Source organism: Leucopleurus acutus (assembly GCF_964270905.1).
Source record: "Leucopleurus acutus genome assembly, chromosome: 5".
In the NCBI taxonomy this organism is placed as follows: domain Eukaryota; kingdom Metazoa; phylum Chordata; class Mammalia; order Artiodactyla; family Delphinidae; genus Leucopleurus; species Leucopleurus acutus.
In genome coordinates this window covers 71168749-71190466 of record NC_139147.1, presented here as the reverse complement: position 1 = coordinate 71190466, position 21718 = coordinate 71168749, and the positions used below count along the sequence as shown (strand labels likewise).

Here is a 21718-nt window from a genome sequence, read left to right as displayed (position 1 = left end):
CAAACTTGAGATTTCCAAACTTGTTATTCTCTAAATTTTCTTTGAAGTGACTGCTTGTAAGAGAAGAGACCAGTCTTTTTCCTTTGACTGTTTGAAATGAATTGTGCTTATTGCTTAGAGCAGTCAGAAGAGATTTCTTTCTTTTCTCGTTTCCTTCGTTTGTTCCTTTCCTTATTGCTTGTTTGTTTGTTTGTTCATTTGTTCCTTTGTTCACAGCTTTATTGAGATGTAGTGCCCATTTGAAGTGTACAACTCAATGATTTTTAGTATATTCAAGAGACTGCTTTCTTGCTAACAGACCCCTTCCATTTGCTTGCTGAATTTTTTGTGGTAGATTCATGACTTAGTCTGTTCAGGCTGCTATAACAAAATGTCACCGACTGGATAGCTTATAAACAACAGAAATTTATTTCTCACAGTTCCAGAGGTTGGAAGTCCATGATTATGGTGCCAGCATGGTCAGGAAAGGATCCTCTTTTGGATCGCAGACTTCACATTGTATTCTCACATGGCTGTAAAGGGCCAAGGGAGCTCTCTTGGGTCTCTCTTTCTTGTTTTCTGGCCTCACTGCATGGCTTGCAGGGATCTTAATTTCCCAACCAGTGACTGAACCCCTGCCCATGGCAGTGAAAGCACCGAGTCCGAACTGCTGGACCACCAGGGAAGTCCCTTGGGTCTCTTTTATAAAGGCACTGATCCCATTCATGAGGGTGTTACGCCCTTATGACCTGATCTCTTCTCAAAGGCCCCATCTCTTAATATCATTACCTTAGCAGTTAGGATTTCCACATGTGAATTTTGGCAGGGACACATTCAGACCATGGCAGATTACTAAGGACACTTCATATGTTTTAGGAATTTAAGATGATTTCAGTGACTATTTTTGTGTTAATTAAAATAATCTCTTCAACTCTTAGGGAAAATAATGTTAAACAACCCTTTTAAAAATAGGCAGAAATGTGAGGGGCAGTTCACTAAGTAGAACTACAGATGGTCAATAAACACATTGAAAAATGTTTAACTCCTCTAGTAATTAAAGAAATGGAGGTTTAAAGCTCTCAAAAATATTAAAATTAATTTATCAAATATCATCAGAATATGTGAACATAATTTTTAAAATCACAAGCATGCTAAAAGACAAATGAGAAATAGTCTTGCTTTCCCATCTCCCTTTTCAGGCATCCGCTTTCGACTTGTATTTCCTTCTCATTGTTTCTTTTTCTTTCCCTGAATAAAAGGCTGATCCCGTTCTCTTCCAGTTTGGTATGGTTAATATGGTTGCCATGTTGCTTAAGACAATATCTTCTAGGAACTTGAACTGGATTAAATTGTCTACCTGGTTCTATTACAGAACACACTAACATGTCGAATGCCAAATTGCTCTAAACCCAAACATTAACTTTTTGAAATAGAAACTTTTTAGGTTTTTTTCCCTAAAGAAAAGAACTATTGCACTACTTAAATTGGAATCCGAATTAACATATTTCCTAAAGTAGTTAATCTAAAACCAAATCAGAACATCAAATTCTTTTCCAAAGTGTATCAGTATTTCATCATTTAGTTTCAAGTTCCTTGTTTCTGCATCTCCAGTTGCAGCTTTTTCATTTTTAAAGAGGATAAGTAATCTTTAGTTGTGACCTATTTAATGTTATGTTCACAAAATCTTAATACCTTGGCATTATTCTTATTGTTTATTTCACTGATTAAATCTTAAATCAGATTCATTTCTTACCTAGCATTTGTTAACTTCAGAGCTCATGCTTTGATTTGTTTCCAGTGAATTTTAAATAAAAATTTGCACTACCATTTGTCTTGGGCAACTTACCCTCCCTGTTAATGAATTCTGGAGAGAAATCTTCCTCTGAAAGGATACTGTATCTTTGTTTCCTTTTTGCATTGTCTAGTATGCCTCTTCCCTATTAAATGCCTCTTTCACAGCTGAAGGTTTTATATCTTTTATTAAACTCATTCAATTTTTCAATAACATTTACTGCTAGGAAATTCAATCTAGTGTTTCCAAGTACTTCTTGAGATGCTTTTGAATTTTATTTATAGCAAAAACTCAAAAATGTGTGATTAAAATTTGGTTTGCTTTAGTTTGACTAGGGGAAATATTTTAAAATTGTGACCTTTTTAAAAATCATTACAGGTTTTTTGTTTTAAACAATGAAGCTGGGCTATTGGAGTACTTTGTGAATGAACAGTCTAGAAATCAAAAACCCAGAGGTACTTTGCAGCTTGCAGGAGCTGTAATATCACCCAGTGATGAGGACTCTCACACCTTCACTGTAAATGCTGCCAGTGGGGAACAGTATAAACTCAGAGGTATGACTGAAATATGAGAATTAATAGTGTGATTTTCTTCTTCCTTGAGAAGTTGGTGTACTTCCCTGCTTTCATTTAGGTTTTAGAAGTAGAAACTGCTGTCATTGATGATATAGATACAATATTTTAAACCTTGGAATTGCTTTAAGGATTTATGAAATCTGTTTTAATTTATGACTTTTTTAAAGTGGCACAGTGAACAAGTCTGTTTAAAATTGGGCCCTCTAAGAAATTTGTGTAGAGGAAATCCTGATTACTGAAAACTCTAAAAACATAGACTTCTTTAAATTTTTTTTTATGTCTTCCATGGATTTGTATTTCACCCCCTTTCTTGATTTGGTTGGTATGCTCTGTGGTTTTTAGTGACTAATGTACATAATTGAGATTTATTAAAATGCTCATATTCATTAAAATAAAGTATAACTTCTGTTTAGATACATTTAATTTGTATATATAAAGTTTCTGTTTTTATTTAATTAATACATATAAAGTATAATGATAACCCTAATTGAGCATGCTTCTAGAGATTTGAAGGAATATACTGAGGATACATTAAATGCTTAATAAAGGTTATTTCTTTAAGGAAGAGCATATTTTTATGAGAAAGTTAAGACATGTCATATGCCCACCTAGCTGCATGTAATTTATCCTCCTAATGTATCCACATCCAGCTATGGTGTTACCTAACAAGGTTGATGCTTTGGCCTCTTTCCTACCTCCCTCTGGTCAGGGACATTTGCTCTAGGGAGAGTAAGACCAATCCCTGATTTTCAGTGATCTGTTCTTCATGCTATAGACAATTAATTGTATTCTAAAAATAAATATAAAAGTGAATAACTTGTAGATACTTTTTATCAGCCACAGATGCTAAAGAGCGACAGCATTGGGTTAGCAGACTTCAGATATGTACACAACACCACACTGAAGCTATCGGCAAGGTATGTGGATTCATATATGATATTAATGCACAAAAATGGGAAAAGATTTTTAACTTATTTTTTTACATTTTAAAATTGAGATAATATTCACATACCATAAAATTTATCCTTTTAAAGTGTACAATTTCATGGTTTTTAGTATATTCATAAGATTGTACAACTGTTGCAACTGTCTGATTCCTGAACGTTTTCATCACCTTCCAGAAAACCCATATCCATCAACAGTCACTCCCTAGTCCCCTCTTCCCAGTCCCCTGACAAACACTAATATAATTTCTGTTTCAGTGGATTTGTTTATTCTGGACATTTCATGTAAGTGGAATCATACAATATGTGCTTTTTTGGTCTGGCTTCTTACAATAAGCACAATGTTTTCAAGGTTCATCCATGTCATTGCATGTATCATACTTTATTCCTTTTTAAGGCCAAATAATACTCTGTTGTATGGATGTACCACATTTTGTTTATGCATCAGTTGATGGACATTTGGATTGTTTTATTTTATTTTATAATTTTTTTTTTGCGGTACGTGAGCCTCTCACTGTTGTGGCCTCTCCTGTTGCAGAGCACAGGCTCCAGACGTGCAGGCTCAGCGGCCATGGCTCACGGGCCCAGCCGCTCCGTGTCATGTGGGATCTTCCCGGACTGGGGCACAAACCCATGTCCCCTGCATCGGCAGGCGGACTCTCAACCACTGCGCCACCAGGGAAGCCCTGTTTTATTTTTTTTTGGCCATGCTGAGTGACTTGTGGGATCTTAGTTCCCCAACCAGGGATTGAACCCGGGCCCATGGCAGTGAAAGCGCCAAGTCCTAACCACTGGACTGCCAGGGAGTTCCCTGGATTGCTTACATTTTGTGGCTGTTATGAATAATACTTCTGTGAACATTTGTGTTCAAGTTTTTGTGTAAACACATGATTTCAGTTCTCTGGGTTATGCCCAGGAGTAGAATTACTGGGTTATATGGTAGTTCTCTGTTTAACTATTTGAGGAACTGCCAAACTGGTTTTCAAAGCGGTCAAGCTATTTCATGTTCTCACCAGCAATACATGAGGGTCCCAATTTCTCCACATCCTTACCAATACTTGTTACTGTCCTTTTTTACAATTATTATGGCCATCCTAATGAGTGTGAAGTAGAATTTCATTGTGGTTTTGATTTCATTTCTCTAACGACTAATAATGTTGAGCATCTTTTCATGTGCTTATAGACCATTTGTGTATCTCCTTTGGGGTGTTTTATTTTTTAAGATGAAAAGGAGGGTCTCAGTACTTGAAATCTGAGGTTAGAAATGTCTAAAAAATAATATAGGGAAGCATAGTTAAAGGATTCCATACCTACTTTTCTTTTTCTTCCTAGTGGTTTTTCCCCATAGCTAAATTTTTTAAAGTTGTGATTTAGGCCTATAGTCTGAAATCCAGCATAAAAGCTTTATTTGTGCTACAAGATTCTAAGCATTGGCAGTGACCAGAAAGTGCTAGTTTGTTTCAAAGATACTTGAATGTTACATTAGAACATTATATTGAGTATTGCTGAGTATATTTTTTGCTTCAATCGTGATGTTTAAAGATCTGAAATTAGAAATTTCTTGTTATTCTAATACATTCTAACATGGATAAAAAAAGTTCTTGACAGCACAGACCTGGAATTAATTTTCTAACTACGTTACCAGTTTACTATGGGATGTGTGAAATACTTAAACTTTGAAGGATTTAAATTTTATCATCTTCAGAGCTATTCTTGTAGTGAATTTTGAGGTTAATTTATTTTTAAAACTGTCTGTGTGTAAAAGACTCTAGTTTAGTATAGGTTGAGGGTTAACCTGAAGTTTAAAAAAGGAATGATTTTCTTTGTTTGTCTAATAGAATAATCCTCCTCTGAAATCACGGAGCTTCTCACTTGCATCTAGTGGTAATTCTCCTATATCCCAGAGGAGACCCAGTCAAAATGCCATTTCCTTTTTTAATGTTGGACATTCCAAACTACAATCAGTGAACAAAAGAACTAACTTACCTCCAGACCATCTTGTGGAAGTCAGAGAAGTAAGTATGAATTGAAATCAAGTTAAAATGCATAAAATAATCTTAACTGCTTGGTTTTGACACACAAAAATTTTAAATCCTGTGTCTTCTGGGGCCCTCAATGTTTAAGTCTTAAAGAGTCCCTGATTCTTTAGGTGTCCTAAGTTTCCTCAAGTCTGTCAACTAGGTTCTGTGTACACTGTCATCTTTCAAAAGTCTGCATCTTTCATTTCTCAGGTGAGAGTACAGACTCCTTTAATGTAAAATTTATGATCAAAAGGGTTATTAAGCCTAGTGGAAAGACTATATGGTCAAGCAACTGACTATTTTCTTTAACTGGTACATGTAAATAGAGAATTCCACACACACAAAAAAATAGAATAGTTAAATCCTTGATGTTTCCTTATTTCACCATTTTCTTCATTCTCTTTCAAACTGAGTACCAAATAATTCTAGTTAATAAAGAATGCAGTCGTTAGGTTCTTAATAATCTGGGTGTATTTTACTGAGTTAATTTTGATAGAGCTTATAAATATCTGTGTAGTGAATTGTGAAAATAATATTATAAATCACACCCAAATGATTTAAGGCAGGAAGCTGGGGAGGATGTTCCCTCTATCAAGTTATTTTGGTTTGTATTTATAGATGAAGAAATTGAGATTTAAAGAGATGAAGTAACGTCCTTGAGATAAACAAACAATACCTTTGACTCACTTTCTAGTCCTGTTATAAATAAGTGACAATTATAAATACCTTTTTTCATAAAACAATACATTTTTAGTATTTATGTTGATGATATTCAATCTGTTGATAAATATTGGTGTTTGTGTCTTAAGGAAATCAAGGTACTGATATATTAATCTACAGTGAAAGAAAAGGAAATATTAAAAGTGGTTAAGATAAGGGATAGAATAAAGAAAAATATCTAGGGGCAGACTTGTATCATAGTATGTTCCTTAACCCTTAAAATTTAGGCTGCCATGAAATTTTTGGAAATCTTTGATCATGGCTAGTGATGGGAGCTTGAGGGTTCTTCAGAGATGCTGATAATGTTCTGTTTCTTGATGTGGGTGTTGGTTACATGGGTGTGTTTGGTTTATGAAAATTCATCAAGCCTATATACTTCTGAGAAGTGTACTTTTCTATCTGTAATACTGTATATCAGTATATATACTTCAGTAAAAAGTTCAAAACAAGCAAAACGCATGTAGTTGAAGTTGTCATGAATATTGGTGCACATTTTCATGGAAAAGGAACCTTTTTGTATTTGAGATTTTAGCTATCTGTGGAGACCTCTGCTTGTCTGTGCTTGGATCTTTAGGACCTGCTGTACTGAGACTGTTGTCATATCTCAGCTTCTCTTCTACTGTGATGACTTTAATCACCCACGCTTCTCTTTCTTGCTCTAATGGTTCTTTTGTTATTCTCACACTCGGGTAATTTCTTACAGTACCCACACTATAATGTTCTGTGATTTTAAATATACCTTTCATATCATTGTGATAGCATGTTAATGTTTAGCATGTAACTCTGACACTTGTATGTAGAGAGTGTGTGTCCCCAAAGTTTCACAACTACCTCTTTAGGAAGGACAGGTATTTACTTACAGAACTGACTAATTTAATGGCAGCTTTCCTGAATTATGGCACCAGTAACTATCCTAGGATTTGAGGGTTGACCATTGTTTGGCAATCTCTGTGCCAATGCCACATCCAAAAAAAAATTTTAGTTGAGTGTCTGTGTTTTCACTAGGTTGATGTTTTTGCTTTTAAGAACTCAACAGGTCAAATGATAAAATTATAACTCTATTAGGAACATTCTGAATTCCAATGGAATAATTCTATTTGTGAGAAAATAGTGCATTTGGAGAGTTTATACCATTTTTTGTCCTTCAGACAAAATTTTTTAATAAATTTATTTATTTTATTTATTTATTTTTGGCTGCGTTGGGTCTTTGTTGCTATGCACGGGCTTTCTCTAGTTGCAGCGAGTGGAGGCTACTCTTTGTTGCGTTGCGTGGGCTTCTCATTGTGGTGGCTTCTCTTGTTGCGGAACACGGCTCTAGGTGCGTGGGCTTCAGTAGTTGTGGCATTCGGGCTCAGTACTTGTGGCTTGCGGGCTCTAGAGTGCAGGCTCAGTAGTTGTGGCGCACGGGCTTAGTTGCTCCGCAGCATGTGGGATCTTCCCGGACCAGGGATGGAACCCATGTCCCCTGCATTGGCAGGTGGATTCTTAATCACTGGGCCACCAGGGAAGTCCAAGAACACGTTTTAAATGCTTACTTTGGACTAATTTTAAATTTACAGAAAAGTTGCAAAAGTAGTACTGGGTTTCTATATATCCCCCACCTAACTTTTTGTAATGTTACCATCTTTCATAACATAGTATCAAAACCAGGAAATTATATAGATACAATACTGTTAACTATAATCCTTATTCAAATTTTAACAGTTTTTCCACTGACATTCTTTTTCTATTTTGGGATCCTGTCCTAAAATGTTGCATTCAGTTGTTGTTATTACTACTTAGTCTCCTGTCTGTAATTGTTTCTCAGTCTTTCCTTATCCTTCATGACCTTGACACCTATGAAGATCCAGTTATATTTATTTAATGTTCCCAAATTTGCATTTATCTGATGTTTTCTTAGTATTTGAGTGAGATTATACATTTTTGGGAAAAATACCCTAGAAGATATGTATCCTTAGTACCTATATCAAGGAGTTCATGATGTCAGTATGTTGTATTACTGGTGATGTTGGCCTTGATCACTTGGTTAGGGTAGCTTCTACTGGATTTCTCCACTGTAAAGTTGCTGTCTTTCCCTCTGTAGTTAATAAATATCTTGGGGAGGTACTTTGAGACTATGCAGATCCTTTTTCTCTTCAAAGACATTGAGAAAACTTTTGATACCACGCTGACCTATGGTTCCAGGTAAGAGTTCTCAAGCTTTTTGTGGTCTTGGGATCCCTTTCAGTCTTAAAAATGATTGAGGACCTCAAAGAGCTTTTGTTTTACATGGGTTAAATTTACCAATATTTACTAGAAATTTATTAGAAATTAAAACAGGTATTTTATTTATTATTATTTTTTATTAGTTATCTATACATAAAAACAGGTATTTCAAAAATACTTGTTTTAAAATTTTATTTTAAATGTTTTATTTTAAAATAAAAATTAATAAATTCATACATGTTAATATAAATAACGTATTTTTATGTCAACTATTTTTTCCCAAAACAAACAAAATAATTGCACTCAATTTATTGCCATATGTAGTTTTGATTGAAATATATGAAAAAAAATTTGGCCTCACACAGATACGTGGTTGGAAAAAAAGAGGAATATTTTAATAGCTTTTTAATTGTGGCTATTCTTCTCTGATACGCCACCAAAACTTGACAGTGGCAGTTTCTTAAGTGTTAGATGCAGTGTGGAATCTAATATATATCAGTGAACTTTTCATATTCTGTTTCATGAAAATACATTGGTTCGTCTTGCACTTTGAATGGATCTTTAACCTGTGCACAATTTTGTAACACTACGCATTAGTCATTTGGAAAATATTAGTTCAGAGTTATGCAGGTCTTACAGATGTTGGTATACAATATCAAAAATTCACATTCATTAAGATCCCCACTAATCTCATCAGAAAAGGCTTTTAGTATGGGAAACCTGTCAAGCTCATGGTAACTGACATAGGTTTTCCAAGATTGTAATTTCATTTTAAAGCTCAGATTTTATAATTGGCCACAAATACTGTCAGTTGTTTTTCTTGAAGTGGCAAGTCATTTTGTTTAATTTGAGATGTCTACCACATACCCCCAAGCCTGAAGAGCCATAGTTTCTAACAGTCATTATTTATGTCAAGGAGGACCATCCCTGTGTTCCTCCTCTTTTCTACTGCAACACCCTATACTTCTGTCCTCCGGTCACCAAATGTGTGGAGGCTTCCTCCACACTAAGCAGTTCTCTGACCCTCTGCAGACTCCACCTAGGTGTTCTACAATTCAATTCAGTTCTGACACTATTTATCTGAGATAGTATCTGACCCCACTTCAGATGCTATTCGCAAGTCCAGGTTGTCACCTGTGTTTGTAACCCCACCTATAAATGGGAGGTTTCCATTAACCCTTCTTCAGGTTGGGTCATTTGCTAAAACAGCTCACAGAACTTGGGAAAACAGTGTACTTACTATATTACCAGTATATTATAAAGGACTGTAACTCAGGAACAGCCAGAGGAGGAGATCCATAGGGCAAGATATTGGGGAGGGGATGCAGAGCTTCCATGCCCTCTCTGGTTGCACACCCTCCCAGCACCTCCATGTGTTCACCAACCAGAAGCTCTCTGAACCTCCTCCTTATGGGTTTTTATGGAGGCTTTATTACTTAGACATGATTGACTCCATCACTGGCCATTGGTGATTAATTCAACCTCAGCTCCTCTCTCCTCCCTAGAGGTTGGGGGGTGGGGCTGAAAGTTCCAACCCTCTAATCTACAGGGTTGAGTCCCCTGGCAATCAGCCCCCATCGAGGGATTCTGCAAAAATCACTCCATTAACTCTACTGTGGTTGAAAGCGGTTTGTTATTAATAACAAAGGACACGTTTCACCTTTATGCTCTGAAGCTATTACAGGAAAACAAATATTGTAACAGAAGATGCCCCTATGCTCTGATCACTTAGGAAATTACAACAGTTTTAAGAGCTGTGTGCCAGGAAGAGGTGGGATTCTTTCATGTCAGAATGGTGATCTGTGGAAAAAACAGCTAGTTCAGCTTGCAGCTCAGTCTCATAAGTGCTTTTCCTTAGGCCACCACAGTACTTTGGTGTGCAGCAGAAGTGCACTTTTTTTGATATGCAACGGAAGTGTACTTCTCATTTTTCATATAGACTATTAAAAAATGTGTACTCAAGGGTCAAGATATAGTAAAACTAATAATTTTTACTAATTTTTCAAGAACATTCTTAAGTAAAACTGGCTCACCCCCAGCTCCCCGCCCCCCCCTTAAGTGCATGGAAGTGAAGAATACAATGATGACTAGTACTGTTGATGATGATGACACTGCCTTCATTCTAACTAAGACACCAGCAGTTTTACCCACCATTGCTTTCACACCATCAGTGCAAATGCCACCAAGTGAAAAAGGCAAATTAATTTCCTAAAATTATTGTGAAAATAGTTTTGACTCCATAGACCGCCCAAAAAGAGTCCGACAAGAATCTGCAGAGCACTGTTTGAGATGCTGTTCTAGAGTGATCCAGCTCCAGGAGGTTGTAATGCAAAGATATAATTCAAAGTGAGTTTGAAAGGAGTATTTTAATCAAAGTCCATGGGTAAGTCCAGCAATAGTTAAAGTAACAGTTGGCAAAAGCAACTGACTATTGAGAATAGAGTCATCTTGTGCTTGAACATAGATTTATTACTAAAGTGTTAAAGTGATCTATTTTAGTACTTACTGTTTATTATTAGTACAGTTTATCAATCACTCCATTAATCAGTGCATGCTTCATGCTGGTACTATGCTGTACCCTGGGAGGGGCTAACATGATCAGTCTAGTAAGGGAGACAGACATTTAAAATACAAGCAATAAAATCATGATTCTCATCTGGTTTTCAGACAAACTAGATGCCACTTAAGTGATGTACACTATCACCATATTTGCCATATCTAGCTACAAAACACAGATTAAACAAGTTTTCAGCTTTCCTGACGTTTTTTTCTTTCTTGAGGAACTGGTTTCATAATGTCAGGAACAATCACTAAAACAGCTTCACACAATCAGTTCTATTTCATTGTAAATATATGATCAACTCATTTGTTTGCTTTGGAAAGAACCATAACCAAATTTTAACATTTGCACTATAATTATAATTTAAAGTTTATTTTTTCTAGTTGAGAACATCACTTTCTTAGGCATCTTGACTTCTAACATCAGCACTAGCAAGTGGCTTTTTTGGGCCATTTGCACAAGGAAACACTTTCTTCTCTTAAGTGTTATGTTGTGATAGCTGATTATTTATGTTGTCAGTATCCTGCTTATGATTTTTCCTTTATTAAACTTTTATTGGCTTATAACATAATATAGAAAAGTATACAGATAAGTGTACATCTTTTCTTTTTTCCTTTATGCTCTCTGAAGAGTGTAGTCAAGTGAACAGGTGTTTTTAATTTAAATGTCCAGTTTTTCAAATGTTTTTCTTATGGTGAGAATAAGAAGTTATATTCTCTAAGTTCAAGAAAGAAAGTGAAGGGACTTCCCTGGTGGCGCAGTGGTTAAGAATCTGCCTGGGGCTTCCCTGTTGGTGCAGTGGTTGAGAGTCCGCCTGCCGATGCAGGGGACACGGGTTCGTGCCCCGGTCCGGGAAGATCCCACATTGCCGCGGAGCGGCTAGGCCCGTGAGCCATGGCCGCTGAGCCTGCACGTCTGGAGCCTGTGCTCCGCAATGGGAGAGGCCACAACAGTGAGAGGCCCATGTACCGCAAAAAAAAAAAAAAAAAAAAGAATCTGCCTACCAATGCAGGGGACATGGGTTCAATCCCTAGTCTGGGAAGATCCTACATGCTGCAGAGCAGCTAAGCCTGTGCACCACAGCTACTGAGCCCGCGTGCCACAACTACTGATGCCCGCACGCCTAGAGCCTGTGCTCCACAACAAGAGAAGCCACCGCAATGAGAAGCCCACACACTGCAATGAAGAGTAGCCCCCACTCACCACAACTAGAGAAAGCCCACACGCAGCAACGAGGACCCAACACGGCCAAAAATAAATAAATAATTTTAAAAAAAGAAAGAAAGCGAAAAACAGCCTCTTGTTTGGCTCTAGATTGAAGCTCTTAGCAAGTAACATGGAGCCTGTTTAACCAGCTCAATTCAGTCATTAACAGCCCTGTTTTAGTATACTTACTTCTGAATGTTAATCCCTAAAGGCCATACTTCCTCCACTCTGTTACTTTTGTTTTTAAAGTCAACCCATCCTTGAATGTTGTAATTCCCCAAAAAACCTGTATAAGATTAGCTCTTTGATTTGTTCTGGAAGAACAGTTCTTCCTTGCCTGGAAAGTAATAAATTCAGTTTGGTTTCAGATATAGTTGAGCAGTATTTTTTTCCCTCAGCAATACTAGCTCTTACTGTGACTTGTTTAAGAAATCTGACAAGTGTAAAAGTTAGTATTTGCTTATAACATTGCTAGAAGCAGAGGGGAAGAGCAATTATATTAAAGACTCCTAGACCAATGAGAAATACAAAAGAGGCATAATACAAGCTTCCCATTTCTAATTACATACCAAGAAGTTCTTTTAGAATGAAGAAATAGGGTAAGTATGTAATTTGGTCTTCAAACTGGAACAGGTTTAGATATAATTACAGCGGACTCTAAGCATAAACCAGGACTGTCTCTAGAAATTTGGAGCTTATGCCTCAACTAATAGAATTTTGTCTACAGTTGCTTATCTGGCTTTCTGCTCTGTTTTTTTTTTTTTTTTTTTTCTGGCGGTACGCGGGCCTCTCACTGCTGTGGCCTCTCCCGCTGCAGAGCATAGGCTCCGGACGCACAGGCTCAGCGGCCATGGCTCACGGGCCCAGCCGCTCCACGGCATGTGGGATCTTCCCGGACCGGGGCACGAACCCGTGTACCCTGCATCGGCAGGTGGACTCTGAACCACTGCGCCACCAGGGAAGCCCCTCTGCTCTGTTTAATTAGCCATAGAAGTTCTTTTCATTAGACCAGAGGTAAACCTAATGGATCTGTTTGACCCCCTTCCCTTGATCTTCATCCCAGTTCTTAATTAACCTTCTAAGTATGTATCCATGTATAAAAGAACCTGACACACAAGTGTGCATCTTGTAATTTTCATGTAACTACCTCCTGGATCAAAAAATTAAATATTACCAACACCCTAGAAGACCCTCTCATGCCTCTCCATCATTACATCCTCCTCACTATCCTGACTTCTAATACCATAGGTTTATTTTGCCCGTTTTTGTAATTTCTAAAACTGGAATCAAAAAGTATGTGCTCCTCATGGCACAGGGAGATCAGCTCGGTGCTTTGTGACCGCCTGGAGGGGTGGGATGGGGAGGGTTGGAGGGAGGGAGATGCAAGAGGGAAGAGATATGGGAACATGTGTATATGTATAGCTGATTCACTTTGTTATAAAGCAGAAACTAGCACACCATTGTAAGGCAATTGTACTCCAATAAATGATGAAGATGAAAAATAAAGATGAAAAAAAGATGGAAAAAAAAAGATGGAAAAAAAAAAGTATGTGCTCCTTTGGGTATGACTTCTTTTTAGTCAGCATATGTTGGAGATTTACTTACGTATTGAGTGGAGCAGTTCCTTTCTTTTCACTGCTGCACGGTATTTATTATACGGATATACTTTAATATTTTTAATTCGTTCCAGTGTTGATAGACATTTGAGTTGATGAACATATATACATACATATCTGTTGGTTATGTAACTAAGAATGTTGGATCATATTTATTTAGCTCTATATATTTAACTCTAGTAGATATTACCAAACTGTTTTCCAAAGTGTTTGTACTTATTCATAATTTTGGATTATTGGGAGTTAGTCCTAGCATTTATATACAAAAACATTTACACACACACAAACAGTCCCCAACTTACAATAGTTCAACGTACGATTTTTTGACTTTACAATGGTGCGAAAGTGATACACATTCGGTAGAAGCCGGTCTTTGAATTTTGATCTTTTCTTGGGCTAGTGATGTGTGGTAGGATATTGTCTCCTGATGCTAGGCAGCAAGCCACAGCTCTCCATCAGCCACGTGATCATGAGGGTAAATAACTAATACACTTGTAACCTTCCTGTACCCATACAGCCATTCGTTTTTCACTTTCAGCACAATAGTCAATAAATTAAATGAGATATTGAAGACTTTATTATAAAATAGGCTTCATGTTAGATGATTTTGCCCAACTGTAGACTAATGTAAAAGTTCTGAGCATACTTAAGGTAGGCTAGGCTAGGCTAAGCTATGATGTTCTGTAGGTTAAGTATATTAAATGTATTTTTGACTTAAGATATTTTCAACTTACGATATTTTCAACTTAATAATGGGTTTATTGGGGTGTAACGCCATTGTAAGTGGAGGAAGATCTGTATAGATACCTTCATACCCACACTTTTCATTTAACAACCCTTTTTTCTGGTAAGGGTGACTGTTTGATCCAGTATTACGCATGTGTTTTCAGGGGCTGTTTCATGTATGACACACTTAATATTCTTGGTAGGATCATTTCACATCTCTCTTTCACTAGCCCTCCAATGAACTGTATTAAAAATTGTCTGGAACAGAGTCTCTGAAATCTAAAGGAGTCTCTCCACTGTAGAGTTTCTTTGTGAGTTAAAACAATTTCCAAAGGGTAGACAATCTGAGAACCTTCTGCTCACAATTGAAAATAATTAAGCATAATAAATTCCGGGGTTTTGTTTGTTTGTTTTGCCGCACCATGTGGCAGCATGCGGGATCTTAGTTCCCCCACCAGAGATCAAACCTGAACCCCCTGCAGTGGGAGCATGGAATCGTAACCACCGGACCACCAGGGAAGCCCCTAAATTCAGTTTTCATTTTTTAAAATTGGGTTGCTCATCATCGTTGTTATCCCACTGACTCTGTTAGGAACTGTATAGATAGGCCTCCTAATCAAAAAGCGTATTGAACTCTTTCAACTTGAAAAGCTTATATCCAGTATTTGCTTAAAATCAACCTAATGGGACCAGAAAGTTAGACTGGGAAAGCAGAAGCATGTAAACTATCATGATTTCACTGTAGGTTCAAATTGAGCCTGTCCAGATGTGCTGTGAATAAAGTGGTTGAGAGCCCAGACTGGGAATTATTTTTACTTTGGAGTGAAATATCTAATGCTGCTATGAAAAATGATCTGGAATGTTCTTTCTGATGACTTATATAAATGTATACTTTTAAAGAAATTTATATAAAGGTAGAAGTCTTTTGATCTTTGTTTCTGCCAAAGAAAAAGTGTAGCTGCCAACAAAAGTTACCGTCTTTTGAGAAGCACTATTAAATGCTTATTGAGAATAGCCAAACAAATTGAAAATAGATTTCTAGGCCTAATATGCCCTAAATATGGCAACTGTATGTTTACATGTTATACAGAATATTGTTATTAAAATGGCAACTGTATGTATACATGTTACACAGAAATTGAGTGGGACACACAGAATTGTTGTTTTCCTTAGATGATGTCTCATGCTGAAGGACAACAAAGAGACTTAATTAGAGGAATTGAATGCCTTCCTGCTTCTGGCCATCTTAGTTCCTTGGACCAGGATCTCTTAATGCTCAAGGCTACTTCCATGGCAACTATGAACTGCTTAAACGACTGCTTTCATATTCTCCAGTTGCAGCATGCATCACATCAGAAGGGCTCATTGCCTTCAGGTAAGTTATTGCTTAAAGGTAGGACTTAACATTGCAGGTCAAAACATGGAAAGGACCAACTGTATCCTTTGTAATTCTACTCCAGAAAATCTTAATCAAAACGAAACGAATAGAAAACCAGCAAGCCTCTTGGGTTTTTAATTATCACTAATGTTATACAAAGTCTTTTTAACTGTGTCCTTTTTCAAATCTAAAACCATTTTAGGTCTCATATAATTACATATCCCTTTAGAAACCTCAAACTCAACATGTCAAAAACTGAACTCAAAACTCACGTCTTCTATATTTCTGTTAAAGTTGGTGGCATCACTCTCTCTCGACGATCAAAGTAGAAACGTTGGAATGATTCCTTGAGTTTTGCTTTAGTCCACTATTCATTATTTCCATATTGAGATATATATATATTAAAGTCTAGAACTTCCCTGGTGGCACAGTGGTTAAGAATCCACCTGCCAATGCAGGGGACACGGGTTCAAGCCCTGGTCCGGGAAGATCCCACATGCCATGGAGCAACTAAGCCCGTGCTCCACAACTACTGAGCCTGCGCTCTAGAGCCTGTAAGCCACAACTACTGAGCCCACGTGCCACAACTACTGAAGCCCACGTGCCTAGAGGCCATGCTCTGCAACAAGAGCAGAAGTTGCCCCCGTGAATATATTAGTACATTCCCCACCAGGCTTTTCTTTCTTTCTTTTTAATTTTTGTTTTACCTCATAGTTGTTTGAAGGTAGGTGTTTGTAAAATAGATAACCAACAAGGATATATTGTATAGCACAGGGAATTATAGCCATTATCTTATAATGACTCTTAATGGAGTATAAGCTATAAAAATACTGAATCACTATGCTGTACACCTGAAACTAGTATAATATTGTAAATCAACTATACTTCAGTTAAAAAAATAAATAAATACTTGATTAATTAAATACTGTGTAATTTTTAAAATTCTTAGAATTTCATTTGTGTAGTTTAAATTAATAGTCTTATTTTTTAAATGATTGCTTTGTGGTTAATGAAGCATGCCCAATATAAATTTGTATTTTTTTAATTAAAAATGCGAAACACTGTAAACTTTATAGAAGTGTTTGAAGTAAAAGGTATTCTCCCATATCACTATTTTTTGGAGCACAGATTTATGGGTATTTGAGAGAATTAACTAATACTGGTATTTCTCACCATAAATTGTCATATTTTCCAAATTAAGTAGGTGGAAATTTATTCTTGTCAGTTGAGAATGAAGATAAAACTGTGAAGAAAAAAAACTGAATTACCTTCCCACTCAAATTTTGAAATGATCCAAGCAATGAAATCTGAATAAAAATTAGTGTTTAGTCCCATGAGGTCTTAATGTATATTATACAAAAGCACAGCAGTGATTATTGATGTAGAAGGGTCCTGAGACCAAATGATTTGTTTGATTAAGAGTTTTGTTATGGTTTATCAGTTGAGTGATCTCTTAAAACAGATCTCTTAAGTCTGGTGTTTGTGTGCATTTTATTTCGAGGAGTAAGGAAATCTAGATATTGATATTAAAAATAAACAATTTCAAGGTAGGAACAAAGTGGTTTCATTTCTTTGGAATTTTGAAAGAGACCCCATGAGGGCATTCCCCTAATTATGAATCCCCCCCGCCAGTGCCTAGTGAAACTGAACTGAGTGGCAAGGCAAAATGCTCTGGTAGCCTGATAGGTAATTAATTGTAATTAATTCCTCTACTCAAGTCTGGGATTTTGTTATAGACTAAGTAAATTCCATACTCCTTTTAATTTCTGCTGTGGTAGTCTGAGCATCCCTTAATGTAGCACTATATAACCAAGTTTCCTGTGAAACCTAGATCAGCCTCTGAAATCAAATGGAACATTTTCCATTATTGATTAGGCATAGAATCCACTTTGTTAAACTAGTTGAGGGTAATAAGAGACATTGAGTCATTAATTGAGAAGATGACAGGTCTCTAAATGTGACCACTATCTTTCACTAGGTCAGCTATTATTTATTCAGTAGGAGAGCCTTTCAGTTTAAAAGTATATGGAGCTTTTTTATATGATTGAAAAAAACATAATGGGCATGTATTTGCAATTCTTAAATTAGATCAAGATCTTGATTAGTTAGAAAATAGCTACTGAGAGTAAGGTTCAACCCCAAATTGAAGCAGATTTTATTGTTTCACAGTCCCAGGTTCCTCCTGTAATTGTGACTTCCTTTAGCCTAACTGCATACTCATACTAGAGGGACAGGGTTCATGCAGAAAGGCCAGCAAATCAACTGTTAGGGTAGGAATGCACTTTATGATTCATAGATTTGCATAAGAAGTGAGTTTAGTCCTATTCAGGGTTGATTCATTTTAATGGTATCTGATTTCAAGTTGCAGGTTGCTGTGTTGTGAAATACCCAATCGTGATGCTCATGCTAATGAGCTACAAGTCACTGTCTTGCAGAGTCTCTTAACAGGTTGAATTGCTTTTAGTCTTGTAGGCTCAAAAGAAAATTGTTTAATAAAATCCACATTTGCTGAACTTTCCAGATTATGAGCAAGTTTCAGCGAAAGTTTTCTCTTACTTCATCAGGAACGACAATCGAGTGGTTAGAACCAAAGATACCTTTATCAAACCACTATAAAAATGGAGCTGACCAGCCCTTTGCAACTGAGCAGAGTAAACCAGTGGCAGTCCCAGAAGAGCAGTGCGTTGCAGAATCTGGACTATTAGCAAGGGTAAGGTAATATGAACATAGAGTTTTGGAGTAAAAATTAGAAATCACTGAAAAGCATCTTTTCATTGTCAGGACATGCAAATCAGCATAATGAGAGCATACTCTAGACGTTGTTCTACTTTAAACTGCACTGGCTTTGGAAGGGGTCTATTGTGTAAAACTTGTACATAGTTTTCCAGGTTAAATTATGTGGCCTTTTTAGTTTTAGTTTACTTTTGCTTCATATAAATGTATTTAAAAAATGAAATTTGCATGTTTTTCTTTTTCTGGAAAACCGCTTTTCTAATAGAAAATTATTCGCATGATATTTATCTCTTACATTTCTTAATTTAACATTATTTACTAGGTGTTTACTATTAAGTTCATAAGTTTAAAAGTTTAACATTAAGGTTTTGTTGATAGTAAGCACTTTACCAAACCAATTTTTAAAAGTGTTAGTCTACTTAAAATAGCACACAGTCTTAGGGTTTAATATTTTTATAAAGTAATATTAAGTCCACATTTCTCAGAAGCTAAACAGTGTTTTCTTCTATTCATAGTTCCACCACTGTAACAAATCATACTGGTTTTTTGCCTTTTGAGTTTACATCTGTTATATTTATGGTTATCATAATTACATAGATAGTTTTGTTTTAAGCTCTTTTTACTTGCTACTTCTCATAAGTATTCTTATATGTTATTCTGGCCTATATAATAAAAGTTTTTAGGTTGAAGTAGGCTATTGAATGTCTAGGTTGTTTGTTATTTTTTGTTCTTATAAATAATGCTCTACCATTTTGTCTACTGCTTTATTTTTTTTCTCCCCTTTATTTGGATTATTTCTTTAGGTTATATTCCCAACTAGTATTACTGAGTCAAGAGTAATGCACGGTTTATGGTTATTTTTATAACAGCAAATTACTTCTTAAGAGAAACATATGACACAGGGACTTCCAAAGCTGGCAAAGGTCTTGACTCAGTGAGGCAGGCAGTGGCAGTAGGGTGGGTGGGGGAGAAGAAAGAAAAAAAATCCTTTTTTTCCTATAGCTTTTTGACTAATTCATCTGTGGAGTCAAGAAGTTAGTAAGTATTCATTAAGTTAGCTAATATGTGACAAGTCCAACATTAAGAATTAGAGGAGACACAAAAATAGAAGACAGTTCTTTCACTGAAGAGACTTAAAATCTATTTAGAGTCACAACACATATATACTGAAACAATGAGATGATAACATAAAGCAGTATTTTTTATTTTTTTTCATCTTAATAGATATCACTTAGATTCTTGGGATATGGGCATTAAGGGAAAGAAGAGAGGTATATGAGTAGAGTGGATGAGGAATGCTTTGGAGAGAAAGTGGAATTGAAACTGGGCTTTGAAAGGAGACAAGGTTTGAAGAGAAGAATAGTAGTAAGGGAATCTCAAGATGGGGGAGTAACACAAGCAGGGATACTAAGGCGTGTGTACTTATTGCAGAAGAGGCTTGCCTGATGATTTTGAACCCAGGTCCTGTCATTTACTAACATGTGGGCCAATTGATTAACCATGCTTAGCTTCCTCATCTGTAAAGCAGGGGTAGTAATACCTTATAAGATTGTTATTTAGATAAAATAAATTCAGCAGAGTACCTGGTTTATGGAAAATGACCCCAGGGTTGTTGGATTTTACAAATCCAGATGACCATTCATGTTGCATGCTATGTGGAATGATAATCCCCTGAGCACTGCTCCATAGAATACAGTATAAACTGTGCCCCCAAGGAACATAAAACTCATGCAGAAGAATTTAGTCTTAATGTGATACATGATGAGATCATGAGCATGGGGAGGGATGCGATATGTTTAAAAAGATTGTTATAGATATGACTTGGAATTAAAGTGTGGATAGAAAGCTATGGAAGTAGAAATGAAGACAAATGAATAGGTAATATGCATTTCAAACGAAAAATCAATTGAGCTTGTGATTGACTGGATATAGGGTTGGATCAAAGATGACTCCAAGGGGCTTCCCTGGTGGCGCAGTGGTTGAGAGTCTGCCTGCCGATGCAGGGGACACGGGTTCGTGCCCCAGTCTGGGAAGATCCCACATGCCGCGGAGCGGCTGGGCCCGTGAGCCATGGCTGTTGAGCCTGCGCGTCCAGAGCCTGTGCTCCGCAACGGGAGAGGCCACAACAGTGAGAGGCCCCGTGTATCACAAAAAAAAAAAAAAAAAAAAAAAAAAAAAAGATGACTCCAAGTTTTTGAAACTAAATGATTAAAATTGTGGTGCCATTCGCAAAGCTAGCAAAATTAGGAAGAAAGAGCTTTTTGAAAGAAAAGGTTTAGTATGGTTTATGAACATGTTGAATATTATTTGACAAGAGGACATATGATTGTTAATGTATATGAAAAGCAACTGGAAATGATGTAACCAAAGCTTTGGAGAGAGATCAGGACTAGAGATATAATTTACAAGTGAAAAGTTATAAACTATAGGTCATACACTCCAACATTTTCATACTTCTAAATGAGAGTACAAAGCATGTTGGAGGTCAGGATAGAGGCATATGTTAGAGATGGGGCACAGAGGTGGGGAGGAGAGGATCGTTGAATTTCCAAATCTTTTGAAATGTTGAGTAGACCAAGTGTATGACCTAGTGCAAATAGAAAAAAATAAGTGCATAGATTTTTTTTTTATTTTTTAAATTACAAAAGACATTAGACTCCACTCAAGCATACCAGAAAAGACCTGAATTTTTCAAAAATTTCACATATGCCTTCTTTGGAATATGAATGTCAATGCAAGCTCGAAACATGCATTACAGTAATGGAAATTTTGCTGTCAAGTGATAGAGGAGGTAAACCTCAGTGAGGCTAGAATGAAGCTCACAGTTCCTTAGTGTCCAAGTCAGAAATCAGGAAGACAAAAAAATGGGATTAGTATGAGTTTTGCAGAATATTGGGGTTTCCCTCTGCCATGCAATCTCCAAATAGTATGAGTTCCTAGAAATTCAACAGGCCTTGCCACTGTATTTGCTAACCATTCTGGGTTTTTAGGGATTTTATATGTTTGAGCATGTTTATTTGAATTTTTGTAATGCTTTTTTTTAACCTTAAGCTTTCCTTATTTTATTTTATATTTTATTTATTTTTGGCTGCATTGGGTCTTCATTGCTGCACATGGGCTTTCTATAGTCGTGGTGAGCGGGGGCTACTCTTTGTTGTGGTGCGCAGGCTTCTCATTGCGGTGTCTTCTTTTGTTGCGGAGCACAGGCTTTAGGAGCGGGCTTCAGTAGTTGTGGCACGTGGGCTCAGTAGTTGTGGCTCACG

General features: G+C 36.6%; 1 protein-coding gene across 1 annotated transcript in view; it reads left to right on the top strand.

The window, feature by feature from the left end:
• The window catches only part of OSBPL11 (oxysterol binding protein like 11), a 94911-nt gene that overhangs the window by 28748 nt on the left and 44445 nt on the right, over positions 1 to 21718 (top strand). The window contains exons 3-7 of the mRNA XM_082840270.1: positions 2150 to 2325; positions 3184 to 3263; positions 5129 to 5305; positions 15518 to 15719; positions 18287 to 18432. Coding sequence (XP_082696396.1) covers positions 2150 to 2325; positions 3184 to 3263; positions 5129 to 5305; positions 15518 to 15719; positions 18287 to 18432 — 781 coding nt within the window. The remainder of the gene's footprint in view (positions 1 to 2149; positions 2326 to 3183; positions 3264 to 5128; positions 5306 to 15517; positions 15720 to 18286; positions 18433 to 21718) is intronic.